The sequence below is a fragment of the Typopeltis vanoorti genome, chromosome 5 (genome assembly GCF_054136105.1).
Source record: "Typopeltis vanoorti isolate ZY-2024b chromosome 5, IOZ_Tvanoo_1.0, whole genome shotgun sequence".
Classification (NCBI taxonomy): domain Eukaryota; kingdom Metazoa; phylum Arthropoda; class Arachnida; order Uropygi; family Thelyphonidae; genus Typopeltis; species Typopeltis vanoorti.
This window is the reverse complement of record NC_143553.1, coordinates 1,820,789-1,845,122: the sequence shown is the minus strand read 5'-3', so window position 1 is coordinate 1,845,122 and position 24,334 is coordinate 1,820,789. Positions and strand designations below refer to the sequence as shown.

Genomic DNA, 24,334 nt, shown 5'->3' with positions numbered 1-24,334 from the left:
ATAGATACGGCTGGGCTTTTCTTCTGGAAACAGGCAAATCAGTCCCATGAACAGACATCGGACAAGAAAGACTATAAGAACCATATTGTTCTATAATTTTTCCCTATGAAAGTAGCATTGAAATCTCCTTATTCGTGGTTCAGGTTTTGTTCTAAATGGATCCATTTTCTCATAACATTTTCGAAAATTTTAAATTTTCGGTGAACTGTTTTTTCGATGAATTGCATTTGCGACGAATTGTCGTTCGATGAACTCTCCGGATACCAGAAATTAGTTGCAAGCATGCCCCGAAAGGCAGTTGCTGTCATTCAGGCCAAAAGTGGTCTCACTCGGTACCAGAAGTAATTAAAATGCATTTTTTGACCACAACTAGGACCAAATACTTTAGTGTAGCTTATTGGTTTAAACTTAGATAACTTTTAATTCCTTTTCTGCAAGAAAAAAAAAACAGACGAATATCGTATAATTATTCGAAATTAGTGATTAATTCATAAGGGTTTATAGATTACAGACAATGAAGGTGAAACTGATAAGCGTCGGAGATGTAGAAAATCATCGAGTTAAGAGGAAGAAAATTAATTATTTACATAAGCGAAGTTGCTTTCGTCACAGTCATATCACAAAGAAACGATAGTAGAATATTAGTTGCATTCTTATGCATGCGAGGAAAAAATAAAAAAATCGTTCGTATCAGTAACAAATATTATTCCTGATACTTCCAAGGAATCCGAAGACTCATCGCGGGAGGACACTTACAACTGTCTCAACCACTACACCGAACCTCTACTACGAATCATCTCCATCAACGCCATCTACCGCCCACCTCCACAACTAGTATTTTTTGTCTGTAGATTGCGTGTGTTCTGAAGGGTCGATTTGTCTGTATGCAGGATGAAAAACCCGAGTTTCCGGGTTTTTCATCCCGCTACCTCCGTATGAGATCGGCTAACTCACCTTCAATTGAAATCGTCCAGATAAAGATTCCTCCCGTCGCGACGAGAATCGAACTTAGGTCTATTCCAATCGAAGGGCGCAATATATCGTCGTTCTTCCACTTGCTCTACAGAGGCGCTTATGAACTAAGAAACTATTAATAGTTCTGGTTAGTAAGTTTTCCTGTTGAATGCATATTTTAATGATGTCATGTTTGTTTTTATTATCACCTTATATGTGGTATTTTTTCTGAATTTTACTAGGCTTGTTTCCTTTTTGAATTTCGATGTTTTCTAAATTTGCCACGGAATGATTAATAATTTTCTGCGTGGCAGCACATTCGTTCCTAGTCTTACGTGTGTATGGCGGTACAGCGATCGCTATCACTTCCAGTCACGTCAGGATCGTTTTACCCACGAAACCATGTGATTTCGCTTACGTGCGAATTTCGGAGAACATCGTATTTTCCTGTAGTCATACTAGGGCATCCAGTTTAATATTACTATAGGCAACTCCATGGAGTCCTTAGACTCATCGAGGGAGCCCTAAACATCATGCCAAGCAGTCCAACATTCGCGTAGTATCTTTGCTATGAATTAATTAACACCATGACACCCACCATATTCTGGCAACTGATTTCACTCATTCGCCACTAGCCTGGTCATGATACCCCTGCTCAGTTTCCAAGGATGGCCTCCGGTTCTTCCACCACCAGACCTGTTCTGAAAAATTTCCTCTGTAAAATAGTGTAAAACCCTTCAGTAATTTGTATGCCTCAATCATATCACCCCATTTGTCTCCCATCCAATTCGAGTAGCCTAGAAATCTTCAACCTGTCCTCATAAGATTCATTCCACAGACTTGGTCACTCGCCTCTGGAGACTCTCCTTGGTTGCAGTTCATCGGTTATCAATAATACTCCGACCACCGTTCCTTTCTCACTATCCTTCTGATATTTTCGTTATATTCCGCGACTGCACGTGAATAACTCAGACGGCATTATTACAAAAGATATTTATCTATAAAGACAATATAAAAATTTGTAAAGATTATTATAAGTACATTTATGAATTTTAAGCACTATATACACGTGCTTAAAACTGCTGAAAAACACTGAAAGAACTGACCTATCGATGATTAATAAAGCGACGAATTGTTTATCAAAATTCAGCTTTCACCGCAGAGTTCATATTCAATGAGATATCGCAACATATCGCAGCAGCCATCTATGCTGAGGGCAGATAATTGATTTATTGTTTCATTAATTATCTTAATTTAAACTTATTGCTTTGTTAAATTAAATTAGTTTATTTCCTAAGACAGAGCGCAATGGTTGATGCCCAATAAGTTTTCGACTTGTTGAACCACGAAACCCCATCTCCTTCAATGTAGTGCAGTGGCAGAGCGTGGCCTTTACTAAAGCGTTGGCCCGAATTTGCTGGAACATGCACACAACACTACTTATATGTATTAAAAATAGAAACATGCATTTTTAAAACTTACATAAGTTTTAAAAATGCAATAGTATCTGATAATAATATCTGAAATAGTATCATCTCTACACACACACACACCAATTGTCCTTAAATTTGTGTACTTGACATCAAAACGATGCACTTCTTATCACATCAGTTAACTAGACGTGAGTCCTAAATGCGATACAGTGGGAAATTCTTTTCCACTGTATCGCCGACTATTCCTGAACTACACACGATGTCATTTATGCTTATGGAACCATAGTGTACAGTAAGCAGTTCACAAGGATCAATGAATTCTTGATTCATGGATATTCAGATCATACACACACAGGAGGGGGGGGGTAATTCGGGGATAGAAAACTACTAAGGAATTGCATATAAATTGCGATGCATGGTATTCTCAGATTTTGAGTCTTTCCACCTCTTTATCAGGAAGTGCATATGACCTAACGAGCTACCGTCATAAAAGATACCACAGACTCCCCCCCCCCCCCCCATCCATAGCATTATAAATATGGATGAATTCAGATTTCGAAACTAGCACTGGATATAATCTCCCAGCAGAAAGCAGACTGGAGGAAACAATATCCAAGAGGAGGAGAATGCAGAATACATCGATCGATCACCTCCATAGTTGGACACTTGGAGGAAGCATGTTGAGTAGTGCTAATGTCTTGGCATAGATCACAGGAGTTATGGATATTGTGTAACCACCAGATGTTAATGTTTACTGGAAAGTTGCCATATGCCACATTCTTTCTCGATGCCCTTCATACTTAGATTATTGAAGATGTTTTCGGTTCCTAAGTCCGAAAAGTAGGATGTTGAAGAAATGACTTGTTACAATTTGTTCTTCAACATTCCCGTAGGATGTCGAAGAAAAGTTCGTAACAGGTCTTATCGCTCTAGGCATTGGTGATGTTGCTACCCGAAGAGCATAACTTATTGAAGCTGGTTGTACTGATTCAGGACAATTTCTGCCTTAGAAACACGATGGTCTGTGATCCCAAACAGGAGAAGCTTGAAGCTTAAGACGTACCACAAAAGATGACTGCTGAGTTTGTATCTTGTTCAGATGCTAAGTGCTAGACAGATGTTATGTAGTTGACATAACATATACTTAGGTGATGCCAAAGCTTCCAAGCTCCTTTGGAAGTTGAGGGATCTTGATATCCCTCAACTTTATTCCTTAAGTAAATTGCCTTAAAAAACTTTGTGGATTTATTGCACAGCTGATTTTCTTCATTTGAGATGTTGGTGACACTCATGAAAAACTAGACAGATGATAGTTTGGTTGACTGTTGCCCTGTAGGAAAGTGACTTGTCTGTTTATCCAGTCCTTAAGAATATCGAGAGTTTTAGCTATTAGATGATCAATATCGAGTATGGGCCATGCTAAGAAGGGGATTGTTAAGATGTAAAGAATCTTCTTTAGGGACTAATCCCATAAGAATATTGTTTATGTTTATGGGGCCTGGGCTCAGTAAACCTTGAGCTATGTTTTGTCAGGATTTTATGTTAGACTTGACACTGAATTTTTTCAAGATGTTGAAGATATTGCTAATGGAGTTGTACTTGACTTCTGTCCAACTGGCAACCAAACTGCAGAAGTCCCAATACTTCTGCAGTTGGACTGACAGATCACACAATGTGTGATGATGGATAGTTCCTTATCCTCTCACCATTCAACTAATGCTAGGGCTCAACAAGGTTCTGTTCTCTCACCCTGCTATATATCAATGATCTATTTCAGTTGACTTCAAACCCAATAGTTTTGCAGATGACATCACATTGCACTCCCCCCTTTCATTTGATACTTACTCTATACAAATCACCTGAAACTTACAGAACATCAAACACCACTGCCCTCAATGCTAATCTCCAAGTCATCCTCCAATGGGGTTCAGATAACTTCGTCAATACTAGCAAAACCCAGTTCTGCTTTATTTCTTACAAAAGAGAACCAATTTCTCCTAGTATGATCTTTGACAACACATATGTTCCCAGATAAGATGAGATTTCTTGGAATCATCCTGACATCAAGCATCTCCTGGCATAAACATATCACAACCATTGCCTCCTCAGCTTCTGAAAAACTAGGATTTCTCTTTCACTCAAGACATTACTTCACCTCTGAACAGCTGCTGACTTTACACAAATCCCAGCTATTGAATACTTCTCTTACATTTAGGGTAGGGGCACCCTAAGCGCTTGACTCAATACCGAGGAGGGGAGTATTAGATTGATTAATAATCCATCTCTTACCAACTCACTCCTCCTACTTTCACAGACATTTGGTTTCTGCATTATGTATATTCTATAAATAATTTCAATGGCACTTGTTCATCTGAAATAGTATCAATAATTCCCCCACTCAGTACTAAGTCAGTTGGACCACGTGCAGCTGCCACCCAACATCCCTTCAGAATATACACCTTGAAACCCACAGAACAAGGTTTTTTTTCCCTCTTACTTTATCCCAGTTACTACTGTACTGTGGAACAGTCTTTCTCCCTTATGTGTTTCCCATGGAATACAATATACAGGCTTTTAAATCAAATGTAAGCAATTCTTTCATTTCCCAACCCACTACTATGATAACATGATAGAGATAGTTATTGAAGCTCTGGAAGAATGCTAGTCCATTCATTTGCTTTAACTAGGATGAAGATGTTCATGAATCTGGTGGTGTGTTCCTAGTACTTTGTCTATGGTTAACATTCTCCTCTCTGCATCTGGGTGTTATGGAAGCTCCTGGACAGGGGGGGGGGGAGGAGGACAACATCAGTGCCACAAGTCTAGCACTGTGTGTTGTTCCAAACTCTAGAGAGATGAAATGGGGATATTTTGAATCAGTTCTTGGGGTGACTTTATAGAATTCTGTTACATAAATTGCAGCAAATGGGGACAGATATGAACCTGGTGATATGGATAATGGGTGACTAATGGACAGACATCAAATAACTATATAGGGAAAATGAATCTAGAAGGTAACTAGCACTGTACTGCTGTGCTCTATACTTGGACTGCTGCTATTTAATTTCTACATCAATGATATAGGAAATGATTTAAGCAGAAATATTCAGATATTTGATGATGATGCAAATCTGAGTATATTTATCAAAGGAATGTAGAGTTTGCAGAATGATTTCAATAGGCTGACAGTTTGGACAAAAGATAACGGAGACCAATTTAATGTGAAAAAAGTGTAAATTATGCATTTTGAGATGAAAAAATTACAAGCCATGTAAATATGCTGATGGAACTGCACTCAAAGAAACTCATGAATTTGGTGATGTTGGTGGATAGGGAGTTGAAATTCAGAGCATTGCAAAAATAAGGAGGTTATCATTCCTCTTCATAAAGCTTTGATATGGCCACACCCAGTGGGTTTTTTGGGGATGAAGTGGCAGAGAAGATCCAGAAGTAAGTGGTTTGTATAATGCTCCCTATGAGGATAGATTGAGGATTTGTGGGAAGAAATTTGTTAATAGGTAGAAAAGAGGGGATATGACAGAAATAAAAAGGTTTTATAGGATTGATGCAGAGGAAATTTTTCAGCAGCTGGCTTGAGGATGAGGAATAAGGTGTCATCCCTGGATACTGAGTAAGAATGTGGTTAGTATGAGATCAGAAGAAGATTTTTCACTTGAAGAGTGATAAGTTGGGAGTCTACTGAGAGTGCCTTTTTGGTGTATGTGTTCAAGAAGATATAAGTATTTTGTGGGCAGCATGGGCCTCCCACAAGGAGCCTTTGGATTTCATGGAGATTACCATGCAATATTAGTATTGCATCATCATCATCATAATAATAATCATCATTTCTATGAATACTGCACTAGGCTAAGAATGGATGGCCCTTAATGTAGTACTCCTTCTTATGGGAAAGTGGAGTCTATCATGACAATTTAGATATTAAATAGCTTTTCAAACTTCCAGTGTGATCTGTGAACCAGTTTGGTGTTTTTTTCATTTCTTACAGGTATTGATTACTGGACCAATATCAGTTGTCCTATTCATATGGACAAAGTACAATCATCCATCTTCAGGATCCTATAAACTCCAGACACCAGTGAGCAAGAAAAATTGTCAATTAATACAATATTGCATACTTAAAATAATTCTTCACATATCGAAGTTGTATGATGAAACATTGGTACATTCTCTAAACAATCAGAAAGATATACTTTGATTATATATCTTTCTGACCCTTTAAATAAATATTAAGTCCAGTAATATATTTGTTCATGCAAGTAGAGATTCAATCCCTAAATCAAGAATCACTGATGAGCAATTATTAAGGTGTGAATTAATACTCAAATAATATAATTGGATATATTGATAATTCTCATTTTTTCTTGCATGTTAGGCTCAACGGCTTGTCACAACCAAGACAATTGGCTATCAGTTATGTGTGTTCTTCTGGCCAGTTTACCTTCTTGTGGGATGAAAAACTCATGGTTCTGGCAGGAAATACCCTACCACCTCCCAATGAGACCTAAGCTAACTCATCTTCAATTGAAATGTCCTGATAAAGTTTCTTTGCATCCTAGATGGGATTCAAACCTAGGCCTTTCTAACCAAAGGGCATTGTTGAAAGCGAATGAGCTATTGCAGTAACTCTCATCCATAAATAACTTATCAGCTTATTTTTCAAACAACATTAGGGGAAGTATCCTCTTTTGAAGGCTATTATTATTATTATTATTATTATTATTATTATTATTGAGTGTGCGTATTACTATTATTATTATTGTGCAATTACTCAATATGTATGCATGTATGTATCATTGAATAATTATATTTTCTCAACTGTCAATTCTGTAATCAATTTATTTTTTCTTAAAAAAAGCTGGAGGATTCTGGTTTCTTACATTTTAAGATAAACATTTTAAATATAGTATATCAACATTATCACACACACGCACGCACATAGATGTAAAACACAAAATAAAAACTTTAAATATATATAAATAAACAACTATCATATTCTCACTTATATATATATTAAAAAAAAAAAAAAAAATAGAATCATTCTACAAATTTAGGATTCCAAATTGTGACTTAGATATGTAATTTATTTAACTTTTCCTACAAAATTAACAAGAAAGCACTAATTTTTATTAATGAAAGGTCAGAATAGCTGGTTTCAGCTGACTGCACTTTCTTTTTTTTTAAAGGATGAACTATATAGACCTGATGTTTAACAATCATGTGGCTAAAAGAAATTAAATAATTGAACTGCTAATGTTATATTTATATAAATAAAAATTTTAATGAAAATAAAATGCTAGTGCAATGTACAAGGCTATGCTTTCAACCATGATGAAAAAAAAAAGTATTAAAGCGAAATCGTTGTACAACGTGACTTCTACTGAATAACAGTTTTTTTCAGTTCTGGAAGATTGTCACATTTGCACACAAGTGAACTGATGACAACAAAACCGGAATGCACACAGATGTAGCACTGACTACAATGGGAAAGAGGAATTTCTCAGTGTCTTTGTGGTCAGCATTACACTCACACAAACATATACATATATATATACATATATATATATATATATATATATACACATATACATTTTATGTACATGTAAACAGTTCTTGGACGTAAACAACATATACAAGTAATAACATACTGTCCACTCATAATTCTGTAGAGGTAACTAGTTATTTATGACTGACTTTATTATTTTTTTTAGACACTGCCTATATATAATTTTTTTTTTGTCGGTGGTCAGTACTTTCTATACAAGTTATAAAGTGTTAAATAAAATAGGCAGAGTACAAGGTGCTAGGCATGGTTTACTTTCAGACCAAGTCTCTTCCAATATATACATGACAGCTGGTGAAGAAATTCATTCTAGATTTTAATTTCCTACTTGCAACATCATTGTGAAACATAGGGATAATTATGAGATGGCGATTTCAATGACCCTGTAGGTGTTTCAGGGGGAGTGCAGTTTAAAAAGTCCCATATAAGAATTGTGTCATCATGAGAACTACTAACAATTTGAAACTCATCAAACTGAAGTCTGAAAACACGTCCTGAGTGCTCCTATAAAAATAAAATAAATATTATTAACTTTGTAGTACTAGCTAGAGATAGCAGATTCAATTAAACAGATATAATTAAATACTACAATTAATTTTTTCTATTTATTATAAATACACTGCACACAACATATGCACTATAGTTAATTTTTTTGCGTGTTTCTGGCTGGTTAGTGTCTCACTCTTCAACTTGTATGTTCTAATCAAACTGTAGCTTGGATGTTTGAAAAAGTCTTGATGTAGTAGACATATACACAGTGGCATAGCTAGAGCTTGTGCCACCCTTTTCAATACACACCAAAAATACTAAAAAAGTCAAAAAGACATAGCATTTTTGACAATCTGAGACTTAGTCACCGTCACCCCTGGTAAGACTGCCTGGCATTTTCGGCGCAGCTCCCTGATCACCATAAACTCCCAAACGTGCAGCAGTATGATAGATTTGTTTAAATCTAGACCAGGGATGGGCAACTTGTGCATGCCAAAATCGTGAAATCTTTGATGCAAAATTTTCTCATGTGCCAACCGAAATTTTGGGGAACATATTATTATTTGGTGTCTTTTAAGTATTGGGAAGACCTTTTCAAATAATCAAAAATCACACTAGAATGGTAAAATCAAAGAACATTGTAAGAGTGATTATTGTAAAGATTGACTGAATATAAAAATTAGTGATGGAATTTTTACTTAAAAGTCCTTCTACCCTGTTGATAGCATGAATATTTTTTATTTGCATTTAAGTGTAATTCTAGCTGCCATATAAAGCCACAATTTTTAAACATCAGCAAAAGAGTAAACAATAATTCTGATTTTTTTTTTTTTATATAAAGACCAATCAGACATAAGTTTATTGAAGTTTTCCCAATATATTGCAGTGCACAATCTCATAATCATTTTACTTGACTAAAGCGCAATAAAAGAAAATAAAATTAAAGATATAATTGTATTACTTCTTAATCCCTTACGAGTAATACATAAAAATTACAAACATAAAAATAAATTGTTATTTTACCTACGTAATATATTAAACAGAAGTTAATCTTTACCATTTTTAGCAAAAACATCAAATCAAAACTACAGAAAAATAATGGACATTTTATTTATTTAGTATCAATGAGACTTTTGCTGCTGCATCATTAATGACAATTAATTTATATGAGGTTTATATTTTGTAACCTTCAAAGATATGCATGCGCTACTAGTTTCATCTGTAAGGCTACTCCTGTTACGAGACTTAACAAAGTTCATCACTGAGAACAATGATTCACAAGAATATGTAGATGCAAAAATGGAGATAATAATGCTGTTGCAAGGATTTTTAAACATACAAAAGTTTTGGGAATAGCATTCCAAGTTTTTAGTACCTCTTTTTCCACACTTCTCTCTGTTGTTCCTGTCTCTAATCACTCCTTTTCAATATTTTCCAAGTCAACTCTGAGGTCAACAAATTTCTGCCTCCAAATTGAGCTACTTTGAAAATCAATGAACTGCATTTCAAAATCACCCATATTTATCCACGAAAACATCTGCAAGTTTAATTGAAGATGTTTTAGTGTCCTGTAGTTTGAGGTTCAAGTCATTTAAATGTTTGCAAAAATTTGTAATAAACATGAGTTTACAAACCCACATGATGTCATACATTTCTTTATAAGACATTTGTTGATTAGTCAAAAAGATTTATCTCATCCAGGCATTCAACAAATCGTTTCTGAACAAGACCTCGACTAAGCCAACGAACATTCTTGTACATTATTAGTCCTTTGTACACCAAATCCACTTCATTCGATAGATTCTGAAATTGCATTTTATTCAAAGCTAGTGCAGAAATGTAATTAACAATTGTTAATTACATTTCATCACATGTAAAAAGAATCATAAAAGAAAGAATCATCGACAAATAAAATAATTGTGTCTAGTGTGATACCCCCCCCAAAAAAGTGCAAGCTGGGGCAGATTCTTCTGTTGTCAATTTCCATATTTAGTTCGAACGCAAAGGAAATACAGGAAGGTGGTTTCATGAAAAATCAGGTTTAAGATGAGTGTTCACACTATGAAAGAGAGTGGCATTAGAATAGAATTAGAACTTGATATTAGAATCAAAGATATCAAATACGACTTTTTGCTTTATGTACATGTTGTACTCTTAAATTAATCAAGTGCAAGTCTCCAGGATTCTTTAACTAAACTGAATAACAACTATAACAAATGTGGCATGAAAATCAGTAATAACAAGAGCAAAACTATGAACACAAGCAGGAATGCAGAAAACAACTGCATTCTCAATAGATAACCGAAAAATTCATACTATTTATAAGCTATGTCCGACTGGCATTATAGCAATTTTCTGGGAAACCTTCACAACTTTATGATGTGACCCTTAACTTCTGATCCCCCCCCCCCCCCCCATCCCTCACTTCTTCCACCTCATGAAGTAAAGTTCTTCCAATATGATAAACCTCATTCTATCTTTTCTGGCCAAAACAGCATAATTTTACACATAGCAACAGTGAAGTGATATCTGCAATACATCAGCCCAAATCTGTTATATAACTTTTTGAACAGCATAATAAAAAACCAATAAATAATTATTAACAACAGAATAACTTATACGAAGCATTTTATTTAGCATAAAATTTTTGCCCTAGTATCTACAGTATCTTTGGCATGACTTTCAAATTGTTTAAATGAGTAGAATGGATAGCCAGAAGACTCGAGAATGAAAACATAGTCTAAAATTCACTAAGGTCCTAACTGCCTATCAACTATAGAATGTGTGGAGAAGGACTATTTCCCATAGGAGGGATAACTTCAGACCATCATTTTTGTTTAGATGTGGACAGCACAGGAAGGATATACACAACTTCCTTTATATAAATGTTCCACAAGAAAACTGCTTTTTGTGAAGGATCTTGATCTTTTTCCAAAGGACATGATGTTTAGTGGGGCTGATATGTACTGTTAGTACAGATTGTTCCAGCTCATGGAATTTAATGTAATTAATACATTTCTTATGAAAAGCAGCCGTGTTGTCAGATGATCACACAAGTCTGTGTGTCTGACTGATGTAGTTTCTTTAGAAGATTGGCAAGATGTTTTGATAACAGATAAGTGAACTAATGCCATACACAATGGGCCTAAGAGGAATGTCTGCCTTGCGTGCTCCATATAGTTGCAAAGTTAAAAGATGGATTGATTTCAACTTTTTCTTCAGATTGTAGGCCCAGTGAATATGTTGCATAAAAGATTATTGGTCTCTTCATGTTTTGTCCAAGAAGAGTGGTAATCTAATGGAGCTTAAGTGGAAGAATCCGAGAGCAAGAATCAAATCCTAGACATGTAATCAGCTGTGTTCATGATGACGGTTGAGTTGCCTTTGTCAGTTTTTAGTATTAAAATATTCTTATTCTTTTTTAAATTAGAAAGAGCTTGTTTATCTGAGGAGTTGATGTTATGAAGGAAAGTGGTATTAAATCTGATATCAAAATTGGAGATGTTAATCTCAGCTCTACTTTATGCAAATGTTATACTTTTAAATAAATCCAGTACAAGTCTGCAAGATTTCTTGACTAAATTGAATAACTGTTGTAATACATCTGGCATGAAGATCAGCAATAGCAAAACAAGGATAATGAAAATAGGCAGAAGCAATGAAAACATCAACTGCATTGTGAATGGAGAACCTATAGAACACGTAAAACATTGCAGCTACCCAAGTACAATTTTTAGTGACGATGGTAAATTAAATATGGAAATTCACAACAGAATAAACAAAGCTGGTATGATAGGAAGTCAAATGAATAAATTTATATGGAATAAGGGAGAAATTAGTCAAAACACTAAATTAGCTGTATACAAGACAGTGTTCAAACCAATTTTAACTTATGTATCTGAGAGCTGGGTTAGAAATAAAACACTTAGAAATCTACTTGACCAAAGACTAGAGAGCACAGATATGAGAGTCCTGAGAAAGATTAAGGGAGTGAACAGATAGCATCAATATCATATTAAAAATGAGGATATTAGGAAAGAACTTGACATTGTTAGCACCTGGGAATGTGTTAGGAGAGCTAATCTCAAATGACAAAGTTGGTATGGTCATTTAAATAGAATGGGAAAGGAAAGATTAGCAAAACAAGTGTTCTCTGCAGGTTGGCAGGAAAAAGACCAAGATATAGGTGGATTGATACAGTAAAAAGTTGTAGGCGTTGGTTTCTGTGGTTTAGCAGTTCAAAAGAAAGATTCCGGTATTACGACCACATGTTTATTAAGATTAAAAATAAACAAACCCGACAAGTTCCGTAGGTCGTTTGACTTACATCTTCAGGGGTTAAAGATAACTAAAAGTTTAAACACAAGAAATGAGAAATTACTCAAAATAGTCTATTCTATGATGCTATGGCCATCTGTTCATTAAATTAAAAAATCCGAAATCAGAATCTGTGCATGCTAAGTTTGAACAATGCTGGATGTTGTCACGTTCACCCTGTCCGAGGTCTGACTTAGGTATATTTTTTATCAATGCTGACCAAACTTGGTGTAAATTAGGCCCTGGTTTTTGTTGCATTGCGCTGGATTCTAAGCATATCAGCAGCTTCTTTAAATTTCCTTCTGAAACAGTTATTTTCAATATAAGACATGTTCGTTTTTATGCCACAGTACATTATAGTCGGTGGAAGTTGTGTGGGATGCTAGGCCTGATTTGTGTTCTCTCCTTTTTATATACACCTGGTTTTTTTAAAGGGTGATGTGGAGGTTTTGGGGGATGTAGAAATCTTGATATTTTTTCTAAGATGTAAGTCAAACGACATACGAAACTTGTCGGGTTTGTTTATTTTTATTTATCTTAATAAACATGTGGTCGCAATACCGGAATCTTTCTCTTGAACAGTAAAAAGTGTCTTAGAAGACAGAAATCATCATTAGTGATCTGTCTCTTGACAGGTCCAATGGTATCTCAGCAGATTCTCTTCCTCCAATTTTCCCTTCTATCATTCTTTTCAGTAGGCTGTCTCCTCTTAATACATGTCCTATCCAGTTATGCTTTCTTTTTCTTATGGTCTTTAATAAATTCCTTTTTTCTTCAACTCTTTGTAATACTTCATCATTGGTGATTTTTTCAGTCCACTTTATTTTCTCCATTCTTCTCCATAACCACATTTCAAATGCCTGCAACATTTTAGCTTCTTTCTTCCCAATTGTCTATGTTTCTGAACCATATAAGGTCATACTCCAAATATAAAACTTAATAAGCCTTTTCTTTAAATTTGTATTCATTTTATTAATAAACAAATTTTTCTTGCTAAAAAATGCATATTTTCCTTTGTTAATTCTTTCTTTTATTTCCATGTCACCTTTTCCATTTTCTTGTATTATATTTACCAAGGCATTTGCATTGTCTCACTTGCTCTACATTTCTCCATTCATCATCACCTCGACACTTCCTGGTTTCCTGGAGACTCTCATCACTTTTGTTTTCTTTGTGTTCATTTTCATGCCATATTTCTTGCATATACTTTCAAATTTTTGCATTAGGTGCCGTAGTTCATCTTTAGTATTGGCTAATATTGCTTGATCATCTGCAAATCTAATATTCTGTATTGTTCTTCCTCCAATAGTGATTCCTCTTTTCTCTTCATCAAATGCTTCTTTTATAATTTCTTCTGCAAATATATCGAAGAGCTTCGGTGACAGGCAGCATCCCTGTCTTACACCTCTGCCAATCACACATTTTTTAGTTTTTTCATACTTTTGTCTTTATTGTGGCATTCTTGTTCATATATAATTCAGCTATTAACCTTTGGCCTCTCCAATCTAAACCTATTTTACATAACACTTCCATCAAATTTTCCCATTTCACCATGTCAAATGCTTTTTCAAGGTTGACAAAACATATATAAATTTCTTTATTTACTTCTATATTCCTTTCACATATGGTCCTCATTACTCCAATTGCATCTCTAGTTCCTCTGTCTTTTCTAAATCCAAATTGATCATCCCCCCAGAAAATATTCCATTCTATTATAGAATCATTGATTTAATATTCTTAGCAGTACTTTAGAGTCATGTCCAGACTGTTCGTGTTCATGATGTTTAGCATGGGACTTATATTCTTCAAGACGATTAAAAGCAGATCTTCCAGTTACATACATACATTTCGTATGGGTTGGATTTGTGCAAATAGAAAGATACATTAACATCTCCAATTCTGATATCATGTTTAATACCACTTTCCTTCATAATGTGATCAATATAGATAATGAATAACAGAGGGGATAATGTACATCCTTGTCTCACACCAGATTTAACATTAAACCATCTTCCTGTACTTCCTTCAATTCTAACTACTGACTTACAACTCAAATAAAGACTAAGTATTGCTTGATATAAATGCCCAATTGACACCATATAACTGCAGCGTATTGAATAGCTTCTCTCTTGGCACCTTGTCATATGCCTTTTCCAAATCGACAAAACTTAAATACATATCTTTGTTATATTGCCATGCTTTCTCAACTATTTGTCGTAAAATGAAGATCTGATCCTGAACAGCCTCTATTTGGCCTGAATACAGCTTGTTCTTCACCAAGCTTTATTTCCACAATTCTTCTCAACCGTTTCTCAAGTATACTTGCATAGATCTTGCCAGGAACACTTAGTAGGGAAATACCTCTGTAATTCTCACATTCAGTTTTATTTCCCTTTTTATATATGGGTACTATGCGAGCTCTACTCCAATCATCGGGATTTCGACCCTCTGTCCAGGCTTTCTGAACTATGCAGTGCAGCCACTGTAAGACTCTTATACCACCATAATTCAGCATTTCTGGTCAAATATCATCTACTCCAGCTGCCTTTCCACACATTTTGATGGCTTTTTCTACTTCAAGTATGGATATGTATTCCTGACTGCATGCTTGGTCAGTGTTTTTTTATCACTGTGCTGTCAGCACTGCTTGTTTCATTTAGCAGTTTTTCAAAGTAATTACTCCATACTTCAATGATATCTTTTCCTCCCGTTTTCATGTCACCTTTATCATCTCTAACTCCTTTTACAGCACTCTTTCCTCCATTCCTATTTTGAATGTTTTGAATATTTAGAATATTTTGCCACCTTCTTGATATTTATTTTCTATATTCTTGCCAAAGTCCTCCCATGACTTTTGTTTAGCTAGTTTTACAGTGTTTAGCATTCTTGCATTTGTCTCTATATTCTCTAAGAACACAAGCTGACTTATTTGACAGAAACATTTGATATGCTTTCCTTTTTTCCTTCACTGCTTTTTTAACTTCCTGTGTCCACCAGGGAGTTCTGATTTTTTTATCCTTACAGACAACCTCACCACATGCCTCTTTGGTTGAATCAATCAATGTTTTCTTCAGAGTTTACCACTGAATCTCCAAGGTTTGATTCCTGTTCTCAAACTCTTTCATTTTTTCTTCAATAATTTTTGCGTATTTTAGTCTACAGTTCACATCTGAGAGCTGCTCAACTTTTATTCGTTTTAAAACTTTCTTACATGTCATTCTTTTCAATATGAAATTCAATTTTATCCTGCTCAAGACTAAATAGTGATCACTTCCAATTTCAAATCCTCTGTACACTCTGGTGTCCTGCACCAGGGAGAAAACATCACTATCAACAATAACATAGTCAATGAGACTTTTCTTATTTCTTGTCTCTTCTCTCCATGTGAATTTGTGCACATTTTTATGTTGGAACATGAACATGGTGTTAGTAATAACCAGTCCATGTCCCGAGCAGAAATCCAACAGATATTTACCATTATTATTGGCTTTGCTCTTTTCTCCAAATTTTCCCAAAATATTTTTGTATATCTGACAATCATTTCCTACTCTGCTATTTAGATCCCCAACAAGGACCAACTTTTCCTTTTTCATTGTGTCAGTTGCTTTTTCTAAAGCCTCAAAAAATTCCTCCACTTCTACCTTAGTAGAGTGGAACCATAGGCACAAATAAGTCGCATTGTCCAGTTCCCCATTCTCATATTTGCCCACATTACTCTACTTGAGACTGACTGCCATTGCCTGAATATAACATTTTGTATTTATTGCTCAGAAAGATCTCACCAGTTTTGGTCTTTTTTGTTTCAGTCACCCCTATTATGTTGATCTGGTACTTATCTAATTCCTCAGTAGCTCCATTTCTTTGCCATTCAGGCTTCTTATGTTGATAGTACCGATCTTTAACTTTAATTTTTGCGTATTTTAGTCTACAGTTCACATCTGAGAGCTGCTCAACTTTTATTCGTTTTAAAACTTTCTTACATGTCATTCTTTTCAATATGAAATTCAATTTTATCCTGCTCAAGACTAAATAGTGATCACTTCCAATTTCAAATCCTCTGTACACTCTGGTGTCCTGCACCAGGGAGAAAACATCACTATCAACAATAACATAGTCAATGAGACTTTTCTTATTTCTTGTCTCTTCTCTCCATGTGAATTTGTGCACATTTTTATGTTGGAACATGAACATGGTGTTAGTAATAACCAGTCCATGTCCCGAGCAGAAATCCAACAGATATTTACCATTATTATTGGCTTTGCTCTTTTCTCCAAATTTTCCCAAAATATTTTTGTATATCTGACAATCATTTCCTACTCTGCTATTTAGATCCCCAACAAGGACCAACTTTTCCTTTTTCATTGTGTCAGTTGCTTTTTCTAAAGCCTCAAAAAATTCCTCCACTTCTACCTTAGTAGAGTGGAACCATAGGCACAAATAAGTCGCATTGTCCAGTTCCCCATTCTCATATTTGCCCACATTACTCTACTTGAGACTGACTGCCATTGCCTGAATATAACATTTTGTATTTATTGCTCAGAAAGATCTCACCAGTTTTGGTCTTTTTTGTTTCAGTCACCCCTATTATGTTGATCTGGTACTTATCTAATTCCTCAGTAGCTCCATTTCTTTGCCATTCAGGCTTCTTATGTTGATAGTACCGATCTTTAACTTTAATTTTTGCGTATTTTAGTCTACAGTTCACATCTGAGAGCTGCTCAACTTTTATTCGTTTTAAAACTTTCTTACATGTCATTCTTTTCAATATGAAATTCAATTTTATCCTGCTCAAGACTAAATAGTGATCACTTCCAATTTCAAATCCTCTGTACACTCTGGTGTCCTGCACCAGGGAGAAAACATCACTATCAACAATAACATAGTCAATGAGACTTTTCTTATTTCTTGTCTCTTCTCTCCATGTGAATTTGTGCACATTTTTATGTTGGAACATGAACATGGTGTTAGTAATAACCAGTCCATGTCCCGAGCAGAAATCCAACAGATATTTACCATTATTATTGGCTTTGCTCTTTTCTCCAAATTTTCCCAAAATATTTTTGTATATCTGACAATCATTTCCTACTCTGCTATTTAGATCCCCAACAAGGACCAACTTTTCCTTTTTCATTGTGTCAGTTGCTTTTTCTAAAGCCTCAAAAAATTCCTCCACTTCTACCTTAGTAGAGTGGAACCATAGGCACAAATAAGTCGCATTGTCCAGTTCCCCATTCTCATATTTGCCCACATTACTCTACTTGAGACTGACTGCCATTGCCTGAATATAACATTTTGTATTTATTGCTCAGAAAGATCTCACCAGTTTTGGTCTTTTTTGTTTCAGTCACCCCTATTATGTTGATCTGGTACTTATCTAATTCCTCAGCTAGCTCCATTTCTTTGCCATTCAGGCTTCTTATGTTGATAGTACCGATCTTTAACTCTGGTGATGTTGAGTTGGGGTTTGTTTTCAGATTTGTGCAGGAATTTGATGATGATGATGATTGCTGAGTTTTCTAGATTGGGTTACGGGACTTTAAGCGAATAGGTGGTAGATTTTGGAGGTCCTCATGGATGGGTAAGTTGTTATTTCCCATACATTTTATCCACTCTCTGTTAGCAGCAACTTTCCTCCTTATGTCTGAACTGTAACAGAAACTCTAAAAAAGCACACATGTATCCATCCACAAAGGCTATGAAATGGATTAATAAAACACCTGTATTCCATTCAGCATGGAAAAATTGTGAGTTTTCAAAGAATATACAGAGCTCCTTCAAGAGTACTTGAAGGAGCTTTGTATATTCTTTCTCTGTCAATCAGGAGCCCTGTCAATTCAAATTTTAAAGGTCAGGCAAGGTTCCAAAATATTACTGAGTAGAAAAAAAAAACATACATGTAAGTTATGTTGCTGAAATAAATACACATTGCAAAAGGTCAACTCACAATAATTTTTTACTTGTTTTGAAAGTAGGAAAAAAATCCTGTAATTTAAATACATCTATAATCATAATTACAGATGTATTTAATCTAAGCTTATAGGATTTTTTAGGTGGGAAAAGGGAGAAAGGGATTAGGATGCAGAAATTCCATTATTGATAATTAAACTTACTACAAGTGTCCTTAAGCACAGAGTACCAGCTGGTGCACGTGGATCAAGTGCTGCTGCAAGGTCCCAAACTTTTATTTTCCTGGAGGTGGAAAGAAATTTTATTTACTATATATAGACATTAAATTTAAAGTATATTATCAATGAATTATTCAAATACCAATTTAAACAATCCACTATGGTATTTATATGGATATTGCAGTGTTTAATGTGCATACATGGTACACAATGAAATAACAAGAGTTTGTCTATTTATATGAGAACAGCAGCAAGGCTATTTTATTTCAGAACACTATGCCAAAACACAAGGATTTGGTTGAAAGTTACATGAATAAAAGAGCCATCACCTAAGGCTGTTGCTCTTCTTGATACAGGAAGGGAAAGGAACCCTCAATGCTATGAATCACACACTGCTGAAGGATTAAAAAACAGGAAAAAGAAAAAAGAAACAAAGCAAATTGGAAAAAATTTAAGTGGGAGAAAATGGTATTGGAAATCTCAGTAATGTGGACCATACTTTGTTCTTTTTTCAATAATAATATCTTTGGACTGAGGTCAGTAAAGAAAGAAAAGATGATAGTTGATTATTAATTAACTTAAGGAATTCACGACGTACACTAGAATATAAATTAAATTAAACTTTAATATATATTTCCAATATTTCGGCAACATCACGTTGCCATCTTCAAAGGAACTTAAAATAAAGACATGTACACGCAGGCACTACACACAGTAAATGAGGATGAAGCGAGGAAGCTATTGTTTCTCCTAAAAGTCCAGAAGGTGCCCCCTAGCGGGCTATGTACGTATTCTTGGCCGTTGGGCTGAAGGTCTCCTGATGTAAGTCTCCCAAATTTGGGGCAGTCTCATGCAACCAAATTTGTTCAGGTTTGGCATGTTTCTTAGGGCTGAGGCTGATTCCATGAAAAGTCTTTCAAATTTGAACTTGCTATGGTGTATTATTGTGGCTTTCTTCCACCGTATTCTGTGGAATGTATCCAGAGCATGGTCTGCAAGACCAGAGTGGCTATACTGGCGAAAATGGATGTAGTCCTTATGTTCTGAAATGCTGATATTTGCTGTCCAGCCTGTTTGGCCAAAGTAGGACAGCTTGCAGCTGCAAGGGATCTGGTATACACCAGGTAGGTCTTTAGTGGAGCAGATAAGGGATGCCAATTTTCTATATGGTCTGTAACAGTAGGTCAAGTCATGTTTTTTTTAAGATTTTGGTAATTTTTTCCGAGGTGCCTCGGATGTAGGGAATGGTGATGGATTTGGAGTAATCCTCGTTGTGAAGGGGAGGGTTGTGGTTTACTGGTTTCAATATTTTTTGATTTTTTTGGGGGGGGGGGGGTAGCCATTGGCTAAGAAAGTGTTGAGGATGTGATTGAGTTCAGTGGTTAGGGCATTGTCATTTGAACAGATTAGTTTAGCCCGGTTGTATAGTGTCTTAACTCCATATTGTTGTAAGGGGGTGGGGGTTGGATTGTTGGTGAATGTATCTGCCTGTATTGGTGGGTTTTCTATAAACAGAGAAAACCAAGGTTCCATCAGGCTGGCAGGTGACTAGTGTGTCTAGGAAAGGAAGGCTGTAGTTTTCCTCTTTTTCCAGGGTGAACTTGATTCTTGGGTGTTGGTTGTTTAAGTGTGTTAAGGAGAGGAGTGTATCAGAGCCATGTGGCCAAATAGCGAACACATCATCAACGTAGCAAAGCCATATGGTTGGTTTTCGTGGGACAGAGTTTAAGGCTTTCTCTTCAAAAGTCTCCATAATGAAGTTGGCCAAGGGTGGGGAAAGTGGTTAACCTATTGCTGTCCCCTCTATTTGTTTGTAGAATTTTCCCTGCCAAACGAAATAGCCTGAGTTCATTGTGAACTGAAATAGGGCTGAGATATCAGGAGGAAGTTTAGCCTGGATTAGCTGTAAAGTTTTCTTGAGTGGGACATTTGTGAATAAGGAGGAGACATCAAAACTGACCATTATGTCAGTATGTTGGAGTGTAAGGTTTTCTATGCTGGATTGAAGTGGGCTGAGTTTTTTATGTGTGATGGTGTGTTGCCAGTATAGTGTGTGTGAGCGCTTTGGCCAAATGTTTAGCTAATTTGAATGTGGGAGAATCAATGCCATCCACTATGGGACGTAATGGCACATTATCTTTATGTATTTTTTGGAGTCAATATAAACCGGGGGGGGGGGGGTTTAGAGCTAAATGGTTTTAATTTGCTAATAACTTCTACAGGCCAAGAAGTGACCTTCTTAAGGAGCCTATGGAGTTTTCTAATTTGTGAGTTGGTGGGATTGTATTCAATGGGGAGGTAAGTAGCTCGATCTAATAATAGAGCAAGCTTACCTGTGTAGTCCGTATGGTTGAGTATTACAGTGCTGTTTTCCTTATCCGCTTTGATGATTACTATTTCTTTGTTTTTCCACATTTCCTGCAGAGTTTTATATTCACATATTCACTATTGGATACGTTGGTTTTTGGTGATCTTGCTTTGGTGAGAACACAAGCTACATCCAGTCTAATATTGTTAGCGATGTGGTGGATCCCGTGTTCAATCTGGATCATTATATACTCGGCCGGTATTTTTCTGGGAGCAGTGGCGAAGTTGTGGCCACATGAAAGAGCGACGAGTGCTGCAGGCTTCAAAGTAACTGAAGAAAGGTTGACTACAGTGTTGGCTGGAAGTTTTGGTTTGGAGGGTGAGTTCTTTTTTAACTTCTCAAATTTCTTGATATGTCGACCCTGTATTTTCTCAAATTCTTTATCTGCCACAGTGCATGAGACATCATATAAAACTGACTAAAGCTCGTGATTTAATGTGCTGGAAAGCTCTTCTTCAAGCACCCGAATAGCTTTGTCAGCTAAGAGGACCAGCGTGGCGGCAATTTGTTCCCGTAGCAAAGCATAGCTGGCACGGGTATAAATTCGAAGAGCCTTTTGTGAAAAGAAACAGTGCTAAAATTTCCAACAATTAGGGATCACCTGATTATCCCGGCAGTGTTTTAGGAAGTTCAGACGATTCAGTTGTCTTGATAACTTCAGCTTAATTTTACCGTATTGGCAGGCCTTGCGTGCGATGGAATCTCCATGGATGATAGCAATTCTCGTAGAAAGGCTTATACGTTGATTATACATGATTATTAATTAACTTAAGGATGAGAGTTGGAAATACAACAGGACTAAAAAAAAAGAAGAGATTATATGCATACAACATGTATGTATACTTGTGTGTGTATACACAATGAGGGCACGTAACGTGCCGTATGGATCAACAATATGCATGTATATATTTTTAGATATAATGATCATCAATTATAGAAGACAGTGTGTACCTGGATGATGATGACAGTACATATATACATACAAAGATATCCATGTTGGATGTTTAATGGAATGAAAACAACATATGGAATAAATTGAACAATAGTTTAATGCTTCTAATATTTTGTCACAGTTTCAGGGTGTATAACACAAATTGAAATAAACACACAAGCGACACCAAGTGAAGTGAAAATAGTAGATTAAAGTAAAGTGTCCCATCTATGGTCATTAGCAGGAAGCTTATGTTGTAACTTTGGATGCCAAAGAATTACTGTTTCCCATATTTTAACACAAATTTAACACATGCATTATTAAAATATGATGGTTTTTAAGGGTAATCTTGGCCTTATGTGCTATGAGGTATGAAGAGGATAATAAGTTAGTAAGTAGCTGCAAAATCTATAAAAGACTTAATTTCAAAGGTTCACATTTGAAATGCAGTGAAACATAGTGATATTTTCCAGTTTGACTCTGTGCATGGTGTCCAAGGCATGATCTATTAGACTTGATGGTTCATAGACATGATTAGATATATTTTTGTTCTTCCCAGAAGATGAGAAGAACAAAAAATTGAACAAGGAACAAGGAATCATATATATATATATGATTTTTTCTGGTGTTGAGGCTAGCAGGTGAAAAGACGTACTGTCAGAGAGCACCTGAAAGATTTGTGATTTTTGTTGATTTATTAAGTGTTTTCTTAGATTTAATTGTATTTTTAGTATATTATTATAGTTTTATTAGTGTAGTTATTGTATTAAAGTGTTTTATAACATAATTTCAGAGAAATTATTAGTTTTTACTACTCTTGAAAATGGCACCAAAAACTCGTAGTAACAAGGCAGTGACTAAAGCTAAAGTTGCTACTGAGGAGTGCATTTGTCCTGAACAAAAGCACTGCTGCAGTGATGATAATTTATCTGAGGATACGCTGACATTAGAAATAGCTCAGTTAAAAGATATTATTAGGAAATCGACCAGGGAATTGGAAAAACGTTTGTTTAAACTTCGACAGGATAAGAAAAAGGACGAGAATAACTACAGGTAGGAAAATACTGAATTTGGTAATCAAAATATTAATAACAACAAGGAAAGTCAGTTAATATCTAAAAAAAAAAAAAGATAATATGGTATGGTGACTCAATTTTAAAATTTGCGCTTGCCGAGGGAGTTACTTCTAGTTGCCCGGGAGCGAAAATTAAAAATATAACAAACGTAATTGAAAACCAAAAAAGAAATGTAAAAGAAATGGCAGTGCTAGTAGGTACAAATAATTTAAGTGGTGACAAACATAGTATGAGAGAAGATATGAAAGGTCTGTTGGAAGAAGCGAGAAAGAAATGTGAAAGAGCAAAAATTGTAGATTACTACTTAGATATGATAGTACTGAGTTGAGAAGGAAGGTGATGGTAGCAAATGATTTCATGCACAGGCTATGTAGAAGATATGGATGCGAGTTTTTAGATGCGTGGGGTGTGTTTGATGGCAGAAAAGATTTGTATAAGAATAATGGCCTGCACTTGAATTCATTTGGCATCAGGAGATTTGCCTGGAGAAATTACTTCTTGGTATGAGACTTAATGCAGAGAGTCAGGGAAACTAGATCATCAAGGGAAGAATGAGGAAAATGTGTGTGAAAGTTCAGCCAAGGTATACAAATGCGATAAAGATATAAATGCCTTTGACTTTGAACATGGTTATGTATGTGGCGAAGGAGTGGAAAAATATGCTTTGGATTCGGACCTTTTAAGTATGTCTGGGGAGGGAAAAGAGAAAATTCTAGAACAAGACCAAATACATTGCATATCTAATTATAATAGGTTAGGTCATAATTTATTATGTCTATACACAAATGCCAGGAGCATTAGAAACAAAGGGGTTGAGTTTGTTGCTTTATTGAATACATTTTGGCCTAAGATTGTTGGCATTAGTGAAACCTGGCTATCAGAATCAGATATGGTAAGTGGGATCGAGTGTAATGGATATACTATTTTTAGGAATAACAGAAGAGATAGGAGAGGAGGAGGAGGAGTGCTACTAATGATATCAGATGACTTAAGTTCAGTAAGGGTAGAAATACAAGAAACCAATGATGGTAACAATGTCCCATGTAGCAATGAGTTTGAG

The 24,334-nt window shown here is 35.6% G+C and overlaps 1 protein-coding gene across 2 annotated transcripts in view; it reads right to left on the bottom strand.

The window, feature by feature from the left end:
* Positions 1-7,468: 7,468 nt before the first annotated feature.
* Positions 7,469-24,334, bottom strand: part of LOC150106184 (beta-TrCP-like) — a 157,517-nt gene continuing 140,651 nt past the window's right edge. For both annotated transcript variants that reach the window (XM_090392215.1, XM_090392216.1), the window contains exons 10-11: positions 18,885-18,963; positions 7,469-8,472 (exon numbers count right to left, since the gene is read on the bottom strand). In XM_090392215.1, the coding sequence (XP_090248341.1) occupies positions 8,305-8,472; positions 18,885-18,963 (247 nt within the window). In that variant the 3' untranslated portion in view covers positions 7,469-8,304. The remainder of the gene's footprint in view (positions 8,473-18,884; positions 18,964-24,334) is intronic.